A 13,970-nucleotide genomic window follows, 5' to 3' on the forward strand; every position below is an offset into this window, starting at 1 on the left:
CCACACTGTTGGCCGGGCACGTTGAGTGATCGACTCATAATTTCGGCTCACAATTCGAGTCCCGACCTGGGCATATGTCTTCCATTGTGAATGTTTCTCCATCATCATTCATCCTCGTAATTAGGACATACAATCATTATTTTTGTTAATACTGTTGTAATTTAAGTATTGCATGGCTTAATTGTAATCCTATGAAGATAAATAATAATAATAATAAACAGAGAAGATGCACAAAGTTAGAAAATACAGATTCAAGTATATGAATAATTTTATTTACAATTATCAACCAGTTCAAGCATAAAACTCCCCTTCTACCAGATTGAAACAGAAAAGTAACTATAAATGTTATTAGTACGGAGGAGAAATATTGTTAAGGCAGTAGTTTTCCATTATGAAATAAATAAATGTCTTACAAAACTTTATTGACTCAAGCTTTAGTACGTCATACATACAATCCAGTGCATACTTCGCATTTACATTCTGCAGATTAATTGTACACACATATTCAAATAAAACCTCACATACATAATACATATCAAAGTTATTCATTTTCAAGTTTTTGTGACAAGATCAGTTGCTATTTAGTTACACATTAGTTTCTATTGTCATCGAATTTATCATATCTTGGGTTTGTAGCATTATTATAAGTAGTCATTTAGGACTTATTCTGAATATGTAGCCCAAGTGCACCCAGCTACCTAATTGGTAGCATAGTTCTTAAATGAAATGGTACTTAGTTACTTAGTCGAGAGGAAGTAACTGATTCCCAAGTTCATACTCACTACTTATAAAATGAATTATATTTAATTATGTTTGAAAATAGTAACATAATTCTCCAGGGGTCCTTTGTTCGTTCTCACATAGTGGTCCGAATCCCACTTTAAACTGTAGTCGCAGTCCCAATTAGCCTATCTGTGCAAACACTGGACTTAAAACAAACTTCGACAATATTTTTGACATAGTTCACAATTTAGAAAATAACTCAATATGTTTGATGAAAAAACTATTCAACTGCAGTTATTCCTTACAGAAAGTAGCACATTTCCAGTTACTTACGTAGTAATTACTAGATAATTTGACAAGGCGAGGAAAACACTTTTCAAACTTACTTTTCGTTCCTCTTATCACTACTTCCCTAAACATGCCGGACCCTGTGGTCGAGTGGTTAGCACATCGCGCTGCGACGCCAGGGGTACCGGGTTCGAATCCCGCTCGGGCTTGGTTGTTTGTGAATGTCCATTCATCAATTTCATCATTCCATCACTCATCCCCATCTTTGTAAATTAGCCAAGAGGCACAAAACGCGAAGTAAAATAAACTAAATCAATCAATCAATCAGCTTCCCTAAACAAAGTATAGATGTTACAAGGGAAATTATTACTTTTCGTCACAGTTTCCTTGAAGAGAGTACTTTCCTTACATTAACTCGAACACCTAACTTGTTGGGGTAAAGATAGGTTTTGTTGAAGACAACACGATAACTTCAATGTACCATGTTTTCAAGCTCAGATCTATCATAAGAGATTGTTTTAAACTACAAAAGTGCACAACATTGTGAACAACGCAACAATTTAAAATAATAATAACTTGACAGACACAGTACAGGGGTTGAATATCATGCTCCTAGCAATAGCCGCCATTAAAATCGAAATAATCTCACAGTATGTAGTTGTGATTCACACAGGTGAATCCGTAAACTGAAGCGACCGCAGTGCGCTAGTGGCGGAAGCGGCGAACTAGAAACTTCATGACTGTAAGCGAACAGATGGGGCTTCTTAGTCGTTTGAGTGTCTTGTATTGGAAATCTACGATGTTGGGTAGAGCTCATTGTAGGGCACCTTGTTGTAAATTCTAGCACCCAGGTCGCTAAAGAGTGAACTTAGAGCTTCCTCTACAGTTGGTCCAAGTTCCTTAATTACCTCTAAAAAGTTCTCATTTAGAAAAGTATTCATTGTTTCACCTGAAAATAAGCACAAAAGTCAAAACGTTAATTCTAAAGCTTGCTTGTATAACATTAAAGACACGAAGTAACAAGTTAACATTTATTGTTGACAATATTCCTCACCATTTCAACGCAGGGCTGTTGAAGGTCCAGGAATTTTAAATAAATTCATTCCGGTCCAGGAGAGAAAATCAGCAAGCGTAAATGGATTATGAACCCTAAAGGACCTTTTTATCTGTAAAGTATCATATTTAAATTTGGTGCAAGAATATTTTTTTCCGGATAAGTTTAAATGCGGTCCAAATTTCGTATTGAAACTAAATAATACGCAACTTGGGCCGAATTTAAATTGTGCAAGAAAAGAAATGTTCCCGTCCTGTTACGAAACATAACAGAACACATTAGAACATACCTGAACAACCAATTTTTACGAATTTTATGCAGCCTTTTTATGTTTCCTTGTGTGTTATCCTAGATTTACGGTGCTTCAGACCGACAAGTCCATAGCATTATTTAACCTGCGTCGAAGTGTATGTCATCTGGCCCATATTGTGTTTAAGACTTGTCACTTCGTAACAGTTTGTGTATTTTCTGAAATAAATAAAGTGGATTGCCCTTCGAGGGCGATCCTATCTCATAGCGTAACGCAATGTTATTACTGCGTTGGGATCGACCTGGATACCTTTAGATTGTATTGGGTGGTGTAGTTATTCATCATCCATCTTTCAGATGGTTATCACTCGTTTGGCCTTAATGTGATATATGCAAGAGGTTACATTCAAAGTTATAGCAAAGTAATTCACATTTACAATAATTGGATTTCTGTACTCTCCATGACTGAACCGATAGGGATTAGTCTAGAAAAGGATCTTACTTGCCTCACAATTAGATGAAGGTTATTTCAACACTTGTCCTCTCAATTATCACATGTCTGACCTAACTGTCAGAATTCACTCTGTTCACGCACCATTGTCCAATAATCGTCCCCACTTTTATTCTCTCACCATCCGTGATCTTTACTCTGTCTCGTATCCTCGCCAACTGTCCTCGTCCCCTCTCGATTTCAACGCTCATTCCATACCCGTCTCTCAACAAAAAGCGGGGGCAACTGCATCCCTAATAGCCGCCACTGATTAACAAAAAATACTAACTGAAAGCAAAATATATATGTATGAAATATATAACTTTAGATTGACATTCATTTTCCAGGGATGCTGCCCCCTTGCCCTCCCCCTGGACGTCCACGATGATATGTATTAAGTCTAATACTCCAAGAAAGTGGCCTTACAGTGTAAACATTCAGATACACGTTGCAGTCTTATTGAACTATGCAGTGAAATACAAAATAAAATCATCCTGCCCTTAAAAACACAGTTTTTGAACTTTTTCAATGTAATCAATGCAGGTGTTCATAGTACATTATACCTTCCGTCTGCCACAAGACAAAACGCGAAGAGCACAGCAACTGTGTCATCTTTAAAATCCCTTCTGCCGCACTATCCCCAACAACGAACTGTAAAATTTCTTCGTGAACATTGGGCTTCTTCCTAACAGTTATTGAAAAACCTTGAAATGGTACGTTTACTGGACATGTTACGTGGAACAAATACACAGAACATATTGTAGATGGCTAGGGATGCGGGTGCAGAACGTTTGCTTCCTGGTGTACAGTCATGGAAAAAAGTTCTTCCCCATAAGGCTTTAATAGGAGCAAGTAATGCAGGAGGGTAGGCAACACATATTGCACCCTTCGATGATCGGGTGATTTTGCCTGTCTTAACACCGAGAAATGTGTTAAAGGCGAAGGTCAACATGACAGGAAAGCAAAGAGGGTCACGTGACTATTGGTTACGTGGAGTGTTGTGCTTCTCCACGTCCCCAGTTCTTGATCCACATTGCAGAAAAAGCAGAGCTGCATGCAATATATGAAAATAGGTTGTTTTCAACTACACGCTTAATTATGATTTTCCCAATTGTAAATCTATCAGACGTGTCTCCCGATTTAGTTGGGGCAGTCTTTTACTTTGAATTCCTGTTTGTCATAGGCGTAACTTGACGGGAGCAGAAAGGGCATTTGTAACCCCCCCAAAAAAAACCAGGTTTCTTAAAGCTGCTAAAACAGGAATTAAATACTATGATTTGACGCGTCCAAAAAAAGTATTATATTGAAAGATTTTTCCCAAATACGTAGATAGCAATTTAATACTTTGAAAGTGTCTCAGATTTGTTTATTGTCACAACTTAGTGTGGCACAGGTCTACTACAAAAGTGGAATTTCGTAACAGAAATATGAACCCACTCCTTTTATTTCGTAGCCGATTTCATCTTGAAACTGAAATTAAGAATATTAGTTAACAATGTCATTGGTAAACAATAAAAAATAAAAAAATGTGTTAGACCCAGTTCTTTAATACCTTATCATAATCTTTATCGCAAGTTTAAATTTTGTTGTAAGTCCACTTTATGCAAAAAAAAAAAAAAAATGTAAAGTTCTCACCTGTGCTTGGCGCTACGCCATGAAGGCGTATGGGGGGTGTGGGGGTAACGCCCCACACTTTCTTGATTCGTTCGTGAGTGGGGGTGATGTGATCAGCATCACGCTCCTGACCGCCTTTACCCCCAGGGTTTCCCCCAGGTACCCATGTCATTCGACGCTGGGTGGGCGCTGGGGCCGCTTCCAACGTTAGAAAAGTTCCCGGGCTTGAACCGGCCGGGAATCGAACCCGGGCCCTATAGCATGGTAGTCAGACGCGTTACCGACTGAGTCACCGGCACAGATAGACTAATCTGAAGTGCATACAGTTTAAAGTGGGATCCGAACCACTATGTGCAATCACCTGGTATCGTACCCCAGACCCCTTGATTACAAGGCCTTCCACTACGCCATCAGTGAGGCGCACACAATCTTTGTATTTCGACCTTTTTAAACCTATATGTATCATATAAGAGGTTGTTTAACGTTGCTATGCCTCTATGGATTATATTTAGCCAGTATTCGAGCACAGAGCGTCAGATTTCATAGAATATAAGCTTCTCTTCCATGTTTATGGTTTCCTGTCTGCAGTAGAAAAACTGGCAGGTTCCCATAGCTTTTCTTTCAATAGTCTTCCAATGGTTGCATATCATATCACTCAAATTTGATTCATTCGTTTCGAACACAATCCCCGATGGCGCAGTGGGATCGTGGGCGCCTTGTAATTAAGGGATCCCGGGTTCTATACTCGGTGGAGGAACATAGTGGTTCGGATCCCCCTTTAAACTGTAGGTCCATTCACGATTAGCCTAACAGGACATAAAGTGGATTAAGACACCAAATCAAGCAACCAACACAATCCCGTTATTGTCCAGATTATCGAATCCAGAACCTTCGTCGCGAATAACATAGGCAGGAAGACAACGTGAAATAACCGAACAGAAACAGAACCTAAAACCTACATCGGATAGATTGGATTAAGTCGACGATACAGCACGGGTTCTGAAATGAAAAAGAATACGAAAGTTGAAGGACCTCTATACGCACCCACTTTTCCTCCACTCAATGGGGAAGATATCCTTCTAGCTGAGAAGCCTTTACGTAGGAGTGCCCTGAGGGAACTTCAAGGCCACGATGATAAAGTGTTCTACGTGCAATGGCGGGACCAAAACATACGTCAGATAGCTGTGTTCCTCCTTATTTCGTACGCCATTGATAACTGGAACACGTGACCTCGTCTTTGGTAGAGCAGAAGCCTGCTTGCTTGCCACCACCCTTTAGTTCAGTGACCTTCGCCCGTAGTCAGCAAGAGTGAATGACTCACCAGATACTTGTTGTCTGTGAGGCTACACAAGAATAGATATTTCGTCAGTGGCTGTAAGTATTGTTTCATCTGCAGTTATATCAGTTAACATTTCAATAGTTTCCTTCCTAATGGTTACGTTAGTGATAAACATGTAAATTAGTTCTCGAGAGTGAACGTTTTATCTATTTGAACGGGGGATTTTTATACAGCCTGCATGTATTATTTTTTCCTGAAACAAGAAGAAATTCGAAGACGCAAAAAGAGTTGTATAAGAGTAGTTAACAAAAGGAAAAAAGAAGAAGAAAACGAAAATGTAAATGCTGAAATAAATTATGGTAGAGATCGAGTGAATAACATTTTGTCATGGGGCCTCCTCGATGGCGTAGTGATAACGTCGTCGCCTTGTAATCAGTGGATCCCGGGTTTGATACACGGTGGATGCACATAGTGGTTAGTATCCCACTTTAAACTGAAGGTCGAGTCCAGATTAGCATATCTGTGCACCAAACCAAAACTAAGAAAGAAATTGTCACAGTGTAAGAAAATTTCATGTTCAACCAGATACGAAACAAAAGGGAATAATATATTGCAGGTTGGAGTTCACATCTGTAGCATCTAACCAGCACAATTATGAATCGCAACATATCGTATGAGATCCATTTTTATTATACATGTATGATAATATAAGAGAAGTAGAGGAAAGAGAAAACCAAGCGAAACACGGACGCCTTCTCCAGAATTTCAAATCTCGTTACATAAGGTTCTGGGTTGGAGTCCCGAACAGGCATGACTTTCTTGTTCTTGCCCTTTTATCTGCTTCATTTCATCATAATTCATCGTTATGGTTTACCTGCAGGGGAAGAATAATGACAATAATTGCCAATACAAAGCCAATGACAAACAGAACAACTCGATTACGGAGGTGCCAAGAAGAAACGAGACTTGACAGTGTCTCCGTCTCTCGGTTTGTCGAATTGAAAATTGCTCTCCCGTTCTCGGTCTCGATTAGTTAAATATAGAAATCGAAAATGTATGTGAATGAATATACATGTATTTTATATATTCCGGTTTTGTAGGAGATTTCGTGAGAGATGAAATAAGTACTCTTCCATCGTATTTATTTTTATAATTTTTATTCCCTGTTCGATGATCGCGACGATAAGGACGAGTGACCATTACATGAAATTGATGACGAAATAGTCAAACACCCCCGACAAGGACGGTACTCAAACCCGGGAACTTTGGCGACGATATCGAATGTCAATCACTTAATGAGCTTGACCACCGAGCCTGCTTAATGTTGTTTCTGTCAGGTAATTCGTAATAATATCCCACATTCACTATCATTTGCTTCATAATTTATCTTATTGTTGTGATTAACCTGAATTCAAAGAATTAGTTGAAAGGCAAAAATGCAAGATTGAATGTCTCTGATGTTACTTCGTGCCGAATAATATGACGTGGTATTATGATATGAATTTTTTAATCATATAATATGCCTATTCATTCCATTGATTGATCCCAATTGAGCACACAAAATATGGTATAATGTCCACTCCATGGAGGAGAGGTTAGCACAGCGCGCTACGATGGCATGGGTCCCTGGTTAGAATCTCGACTTGGGCGTGGGTGTCCTTGGTGAGTGTCCCTTCATCAATTTCATCATAGCATCACTCATCTTCATCGTCGCTATTTGCCAAAAGTGAAAGAATAGCAAATCTAAATAACAAACATCCAATCAAATCGAACATCTCTACCGATTTAATTCTATACGGTACCGAATTCCCACTTTATTACTGCATCTTAAGTCATTTTACAGCATCTCAATTGTTTTCCGATTCGAAAACATTTGGAATGTTGTTTTGTGCAGTTGATTGTGCATTGTTTCGTTGTTTGGATTGTTTAATTAACGTCGCATTAATTAGTTTTAGACCAATCGTGACAGGGGGAAGCAAGAGCACAAAGGAAGCGAAAAAGACAAGGAAGAGACCACGGCTTTCTTTAAAGATAGCATCCCGTGAATACAACTCAAGTGACCGCAGAATATTATGAATAAAATTTATTTCGCTTTTTCCTTTTATTTCTGTTTCAGTTATTTTACTTCGCTTTTCTTCTACCACTCGCGTTACTCGAGTCGGTGAGGAAGAATTATAAACTCGTGAAATGGACGATGGTACAAAAAAATATATGCCTCTCCCACGGTTCGATTTGGTTTGGTTTGATTTGGTGTTTTAAGTCCACTTTATGCGCAGTAAGGCTAATCGGGACTGGACCTACAGTTTAAAGTGGGATCCGAACCACTTGTGCCTCCACCGGGTATCGAACCCGGGACTCCCACGGTTCGAAACTGTCAGTAAAAATATTGTCTTATTTTTAAAATTTACGGGCAAATATGGTTTGTCACGTAGCAATTTTCGCTTATCTCTTTCTCAAGGGGTTCCATTGCGCCTCTGATGTCGTAGGGGTAACGTCTTCGCCATGTAATGAAAGGCTTCCGAATTCAATACCAAATAGAGACGCATTTGGTTCGGATCCCATTTTAATCTGTAGGTCCAGTGCATGAACTGGACTTAAACAATTAACGTGTGGCATGTGGTCTGTGATGAGAACCATCATTTAAGCGAACCTTCTTGACAATGACTCTAATATCACTTGAAAGAATAGTATTTCCTTACGAGTAGCTCTTGTCAAGAAACCAGTTCCTGAAATTTTCTTCTGGAGGCATCGTAGCACCCAGCTGTTTGTTGTGGCTGGGGCACGAGTCATGTGACTCATGCTATCAAAGCTCAATCCTTCCCGAGAACTCGGAATCACCAGGCAAACTTAAGCGAATATTTTGTTATTTGGGTTGCATAAACAACAGGCTTTAAGACGTTACGAAATTCTACGTCCCGTGGCCCAGGTATTTTTTTCTAAGACTGTACTTCTCGTCCGGTTTCCTCCGTCTCCTGGAATGCTCCGACTTGCAGAGGAGAATTCAACAGGAAACGGAGGTTGCAAAGTACAGCGGAACTGACTACTATTTAAGTGAAGAGTGCCCTGTCACCAGGGTTTATTTCAGTTGTAATTAGTTGGTGGATCATTGATAGTAGCAGCCAGTGCCGCCGCCAGGAAGCAGAGGTAAGTGCTGGCGCATCCCTCAGCCACCTACCCTTCTCCTCCTACTCTTATTTGTTTAGCTCAGTAAACAGTAAAACACCATCTGACCTTATCTCATTTCTCCCGAAATAAGTGCTCTATCAGTATGGTAAAGTAGACGATTTAAGATATTAAGAAGAAAACTACCCTTCATGTTACAACTCGCATTAAATAATTTCCCGAGCACGACCTGGTGATACCTTATAAGTGGCTGAAATTTTTGCTCCAGTGTAAGGAAGAACAAGTAGGCGGAAAACAAACAGTTTATCAACAATGCAAAAAAGAAAAAAAACGTAACTCACATTAAGCTATAGATAGGCAATTATCAAACACCACGAACAGACCACTTGACTTGAAGAAACAAAAGAAGAAAAATCCATAACAACAATGCTGACGAAAGAAAAGAAAAGGCAGCTGATCTTTACAGAGGCTGTCGCCAGTACAGAAAAGAATCGGCACCTCTTTCAGTGCTTGCCTGTTGCATACAATAATAACAACGATCTTACTTCAGTACCCATCATTCGGTGCTCAATATGACGACATGACATAATATTACATAATAATGTTAGTGATTTCAGTCGAACGTAGGGGTGCTGAAGGGGGTGCGGAAGAGAATTAAGGGGCGCGCAAGCACCCCCTGGCGCCGCCCCCTTGGCACAGCCCCTGGGAGGATGTGTCAGTTGAGTTTTCGCTGCTCGAGGAGACGGATCGCTACCAGAGGTGTTCTCCAGAATGAATTAGTTTAAATTATCGATTAGGAAAAAATAATAACTTTCAAATTGTTACCTAATTGCTTGTTGCCGTTGAATAAGTTATCCAGCCGAATTCTTCCTGACCTTGGGTAGACCTTGACTTTGAATTCCTTTATCTTCATGTAGGTTTTCCCGCTTTCTTCATACGGCTTACCTCTTAAGCTTAATGTGACGTTACTGTTCACTGAAAAGAAGAGAATGATTATTTCACAATATGTAGAATAGTCTTTTGAGAATGTTAAAAGAAGTACTTCACATTAAAACTATTTGAAATTAAGACACTCATCAAACAAAGCGTTACTCGACTTCGAATATTTTTATCATCGCGTTACTTTATCACATCACAACTTAATAATTTCATATTGATATTTAATACGGTAATATAATTATTTCCATTCTGTTTTTCAACGTCTTCATGATAACGTATGCGTGGTTTAAATTTTGTCATGGACATAGACTTTTTTCTCACGAAACACTTGTAAGATACTTTTTTGTATTGGTTACTGCTATATCCCCATTCCATATACTCTGTATATTAGAAAATGACTAATGTATAAGTTGCAAAATGCAAAACAATTCTCGGAAAATCGAAAATTTCAGTAGATTCAATGGCAACTGTATATCCTCGGGAAATATACTTGTGTGACGAAATAGCCTGCCTCCGTGGCACAGTGGTTACCACTGCGCGCTACAACACCATGTGTTTGAATCGCGACCTCGGAATGGGTGTTCTTTGAGTGTCCCTTCATCAATTTCAACATGTCGTCACTCTTCCTCATCTACGCAATTAGCCAAGAGTGGCAGAAAAGCAATGGAAAATGAACCAAATCAATCAATTGTTGGACGAAATGAATGTGTATGTTACTTAATGCTTATCGGGTTTACCGGGAAGTGTCTGCCCACCCTGCCTACCATTTGAAGCTCTCACTGAGTTGACTAATTTGCCAACTTTATGATGTTAAAACACAATATTGTCAACTCTCGCCCGTAAGTAGTTTGTAGAATTCCCGCGAGAGGACGCTACGAGGCAGCAATTTGCAGAGACAACTGCAGGAAAAATTACGAACTATGTGCGCTGCCGATGTGTTTCGTGCAGTCGGCCATACAGTAGCGTGTAGTTCGTAACTGAGGTAAAAATCGGGAATGCTCCGATGCAGACATAAGTCGCACGGTCACGTAGTGTTGCCCAGGAGACGAGACGAGACAAGACTTTGGTCTGTCTCGTCCCGTCTCGTCTTGTTCCGTTTCGTTTTGTCTCGTAAAAGTAATGCAGAATATTATGCCAACAAAAGTTAAAACTGTGATACATCACAAAATATTATTCCCGAAAGTGGGTAAAACCTTAAAATATTTTGATCAGTGTATAGTGAGAATAAATATGGTTCGTTAACCATAAGGACATTAATATTGAATATAATGTTTGTTGATTACCAATAGCTAGATAGAGAATGAAATCTACCTTGTTGATTTTCTGCCTTCAATCAACTCTTTTATCCATCGTACACTAAGGGAGCTTTCAGACCAAAGCAACAAGCGACAGACGACAAGCCGCACGTGGAGTTTGCACCGAAGTTACAATCAACAGGAGCCCCTTCCGTATATAGGCAAATATTCACCCCATATGCACTACCAACTAACAGACCGAGGCTACACTATGCACGACATTAAGTTTCAGCGACAAGGAACATGTACACCTTGTGTTACTTCGGTTCGGGAGGTCACATTTACTGAGGGTTCGTTTCCAAGCGGTTGCTTGTCGCTTCTCGACTGTCGCGTGTCGCTTGTTGCTTTGGTCTGCGAGCTCCCTTGAGAGAGCGTTCAGAGAGAAGTGACAAGCGACATGGTATGGTATTTCACACGTGACACAGGCAACTTCAGTTTATTAGCAAGCATTCACAGTTCGAGGCAGCATGACGCATGGTATTCAGAAAACGGTATAATTCGTACAACACGCAAGCGACAATCGACCCCGAACAGTATGTTGCGTCGCTTCGGTTGCAAGGTTTCATGTAAGGGAGAGTTCAAACTGAAGCGACACATGCTGCTTGGAAACAAGCCCATCAACAGCAGCATTGCACACCGTAGCGGCATGAGACGCCGCGCAAGCTTGCGTTCGATTGATGGAATCCCCGAGCGATATGAGGGTTTCGCACTGAAGTGACAAGCGACAAACGACACAAGCTACTTTAGTCTATAAGCAGGCTTCCCCACACATGCGCTACCAACGGATAGAGGTGACACGATGCACTAGATCTGTAGAAAACGAGCAAGTCCGAGCGACACGAAAGCGACAAGCGACACGTCTCGCTCGTTATTACACTATTACCCTTGGTTCTGCAGGTTATATTTATTACTGAGGGTTCATTTCCAAGTGGCAGGCGTCGCTTCTTGCCTCTTACATGTCGCTTTTTACTCCTTTGACTTCAGACAATATAGATGCTTTACGTCAATGCCAAGGACGTATTTATGGGGGTCCGGACCCCCCGAAATATTCATCAAGTACTAAAAATTAAATAATGAAAATATACTCGTTTACCATTTGTCGTATGATTTCCTCTGAACTTATTGGAAGACAGGGATTATACAGTAAAACCTGTCTATCCCGGAATATGATGGTTCGAGCAAAATTTCCCATCTACACAGTTTTCCTTCTTATACAGGCTTGACTTTAAATACAGTATAGAGCGCTGCAGGAAATAATGGAAATACATATTTACATTTCGCATTACTTATAATGTAGAGTACTAATGCATGCATCATCAATTTCATCATATCATCACTCATCCCAATCTTCGCAAATTAGCCAAGAGTTTCACAAAAAGCGAAGTAAAATGGACACTCACAAACATCCATGCCCATGCCAGGATTCGAACCCGGGACCCCTGGCATCGTAGCGCGATGTGCATAGAGGGAAAGAGAAAGATTGAAAGATGGAATAAGAGATGTGAAGAAAGATTGAGATAAAAGTGAAGAAAAAGAAAGAAACAAAGAGAGATAACAAGAAAAATAGAAAGATGACGAAAGAACAGAGGAGAAATAGACAAAGAAAGGTGGAGAAAGAGGGTAAGAGATGAAAGAAAGAAACGGAATCGTAACAGCTATGAGTATTGTAGCGCATTCTTTCATATCGACAATGTTACCGATAGCGTATTTACAAACCCTATAGTACTGCAGAACCTCCAGCGATATTTGGCTACTGATTGGCTGCCATTCCGGAAGTTAATGCAGCGTTTCTTCAAGTTAACGCTAGATGGCAGGGTTCACATTAACAGGGTAGATTTCAGATATCCATCCCAACTAGATAAGAAACCCATTTACACTAAGGTTCATTTTTTAGCAAAATTATTTAAATTAATGTTTTAGAGGACAGAATTCGGAACTCTTCTTGAAGTGAATGATTTTTCTATTTAAAGTCACATGAGTACAAACATTGTCACTACCAATGACTATGGAGAAAATTATATATATCCAACGTATAGCATTTTAAACATTATATTTTATTATATAAATGTATATTTCTTAACATAATTTCGACAATCTGATTACAAACTTTATTACTATATAATCACAAGGCTTATATTTCCATACTTTTGCTGGAAATGAAGAAGCAAGGAACAATGGGCACGGAACATAAACACTTCCGGTGCACACAGCCAATAAGAAATCTTTATATACATCTGGTTCTGCAGCACTATAGGGTTTGTAAATACGCTTACCGATAAGCGATTGGCAACAGAGGCGTGTTCCACTAACAGTATTGCATTGTTTTCTTGCGAGCGAAAAAAAATAAAGGAAGAAATGTCCGTCTTACTGAGAATAAAGACATCACGTTGGTCTTTAAATGGTGTTCCGTTTCGAGGTTTCTGCCTTAAGCAGGTCATTTTCAGGTATAAAATCGGTCCGTTCTGGGGACTTTTTTCTCCCCCATATTTACAGGTTTCCTTCTTATAGAGGTTCCGAGATATTCAGTTTTTACTGTATTAGGATCATAGGGCTTTGAAGAACGAAAAGGACGTATTTAAGGGTCTGGACCCTCACCCCCCCAAAATACTTATTAAGTGTGAAAATTAAATAACAAAAATATACTCGTTTAGCATTTGTTGTATAATTTCCTCTGAACTTATTGGAAGACAAGGATTATATTGGGATTAAAGGGGTTTGAAGGACACCTAGGATGTATTTAGGGTGGCCCAGGGGTCCGTACCCCCGAAAAACTTACCAAGTACTAAAAATTAAGTAATTAAAATATTAGCATTTGTTGCATAATCGATGGTTGTTCATTTCTTCTGAACTTTTTAGAAGACAAGGATTATATTGGGACCATACGGCTTTGAATGACATTACAAAGATGATTTATGT

At 39.6% G+C, this 13,970-nt stretch overlaps 1 protein-coding gene across 1 annotated transcript in view; it reads right to left on the reverse strand.

The window, feature by feature from the left end:
• Positions 1-630: 630 nt before the first annotated feature.
• LOC145994304 (protein takeout-like) overlaps positions 631-13,970 on the reverse strand; it is a 36,317-nt gene continuing 22,977 nt past the window's right edge. The window contains exons 5-6 of the mRNA XM_083130407.1: positions 9,646-9,795; positions 631-1,960 (exon numbers count right to left, since the gene is read on the reverse strand). Coding sequence (XP_082986533.1) covers positions 1,806-1,960; positions 9,646-9,795 — 305 coding nt within the window. The 3' untranslated portion in view covers positions 631-1,805. The remainder of the gene's footprint in view (positions 1,961-9,645; positions 9,796-13,970) is intronic.

The sequence above is a fragment of the Lepisma saccharinum genome, chromosome 10, assembly GCF_977018435.1.
Source record: "Lepisma saccharinum chromosome 10, izLepSacc3.1, whole genome shotgun sequence".
Taxonomy (NCBI): domain Eukaryota; kingdom Metazoa; phylum Arthropoda; class Insecta; order Zygentoma; family Lepismatidae; genus Lepisma; species Lepisma saccharinum.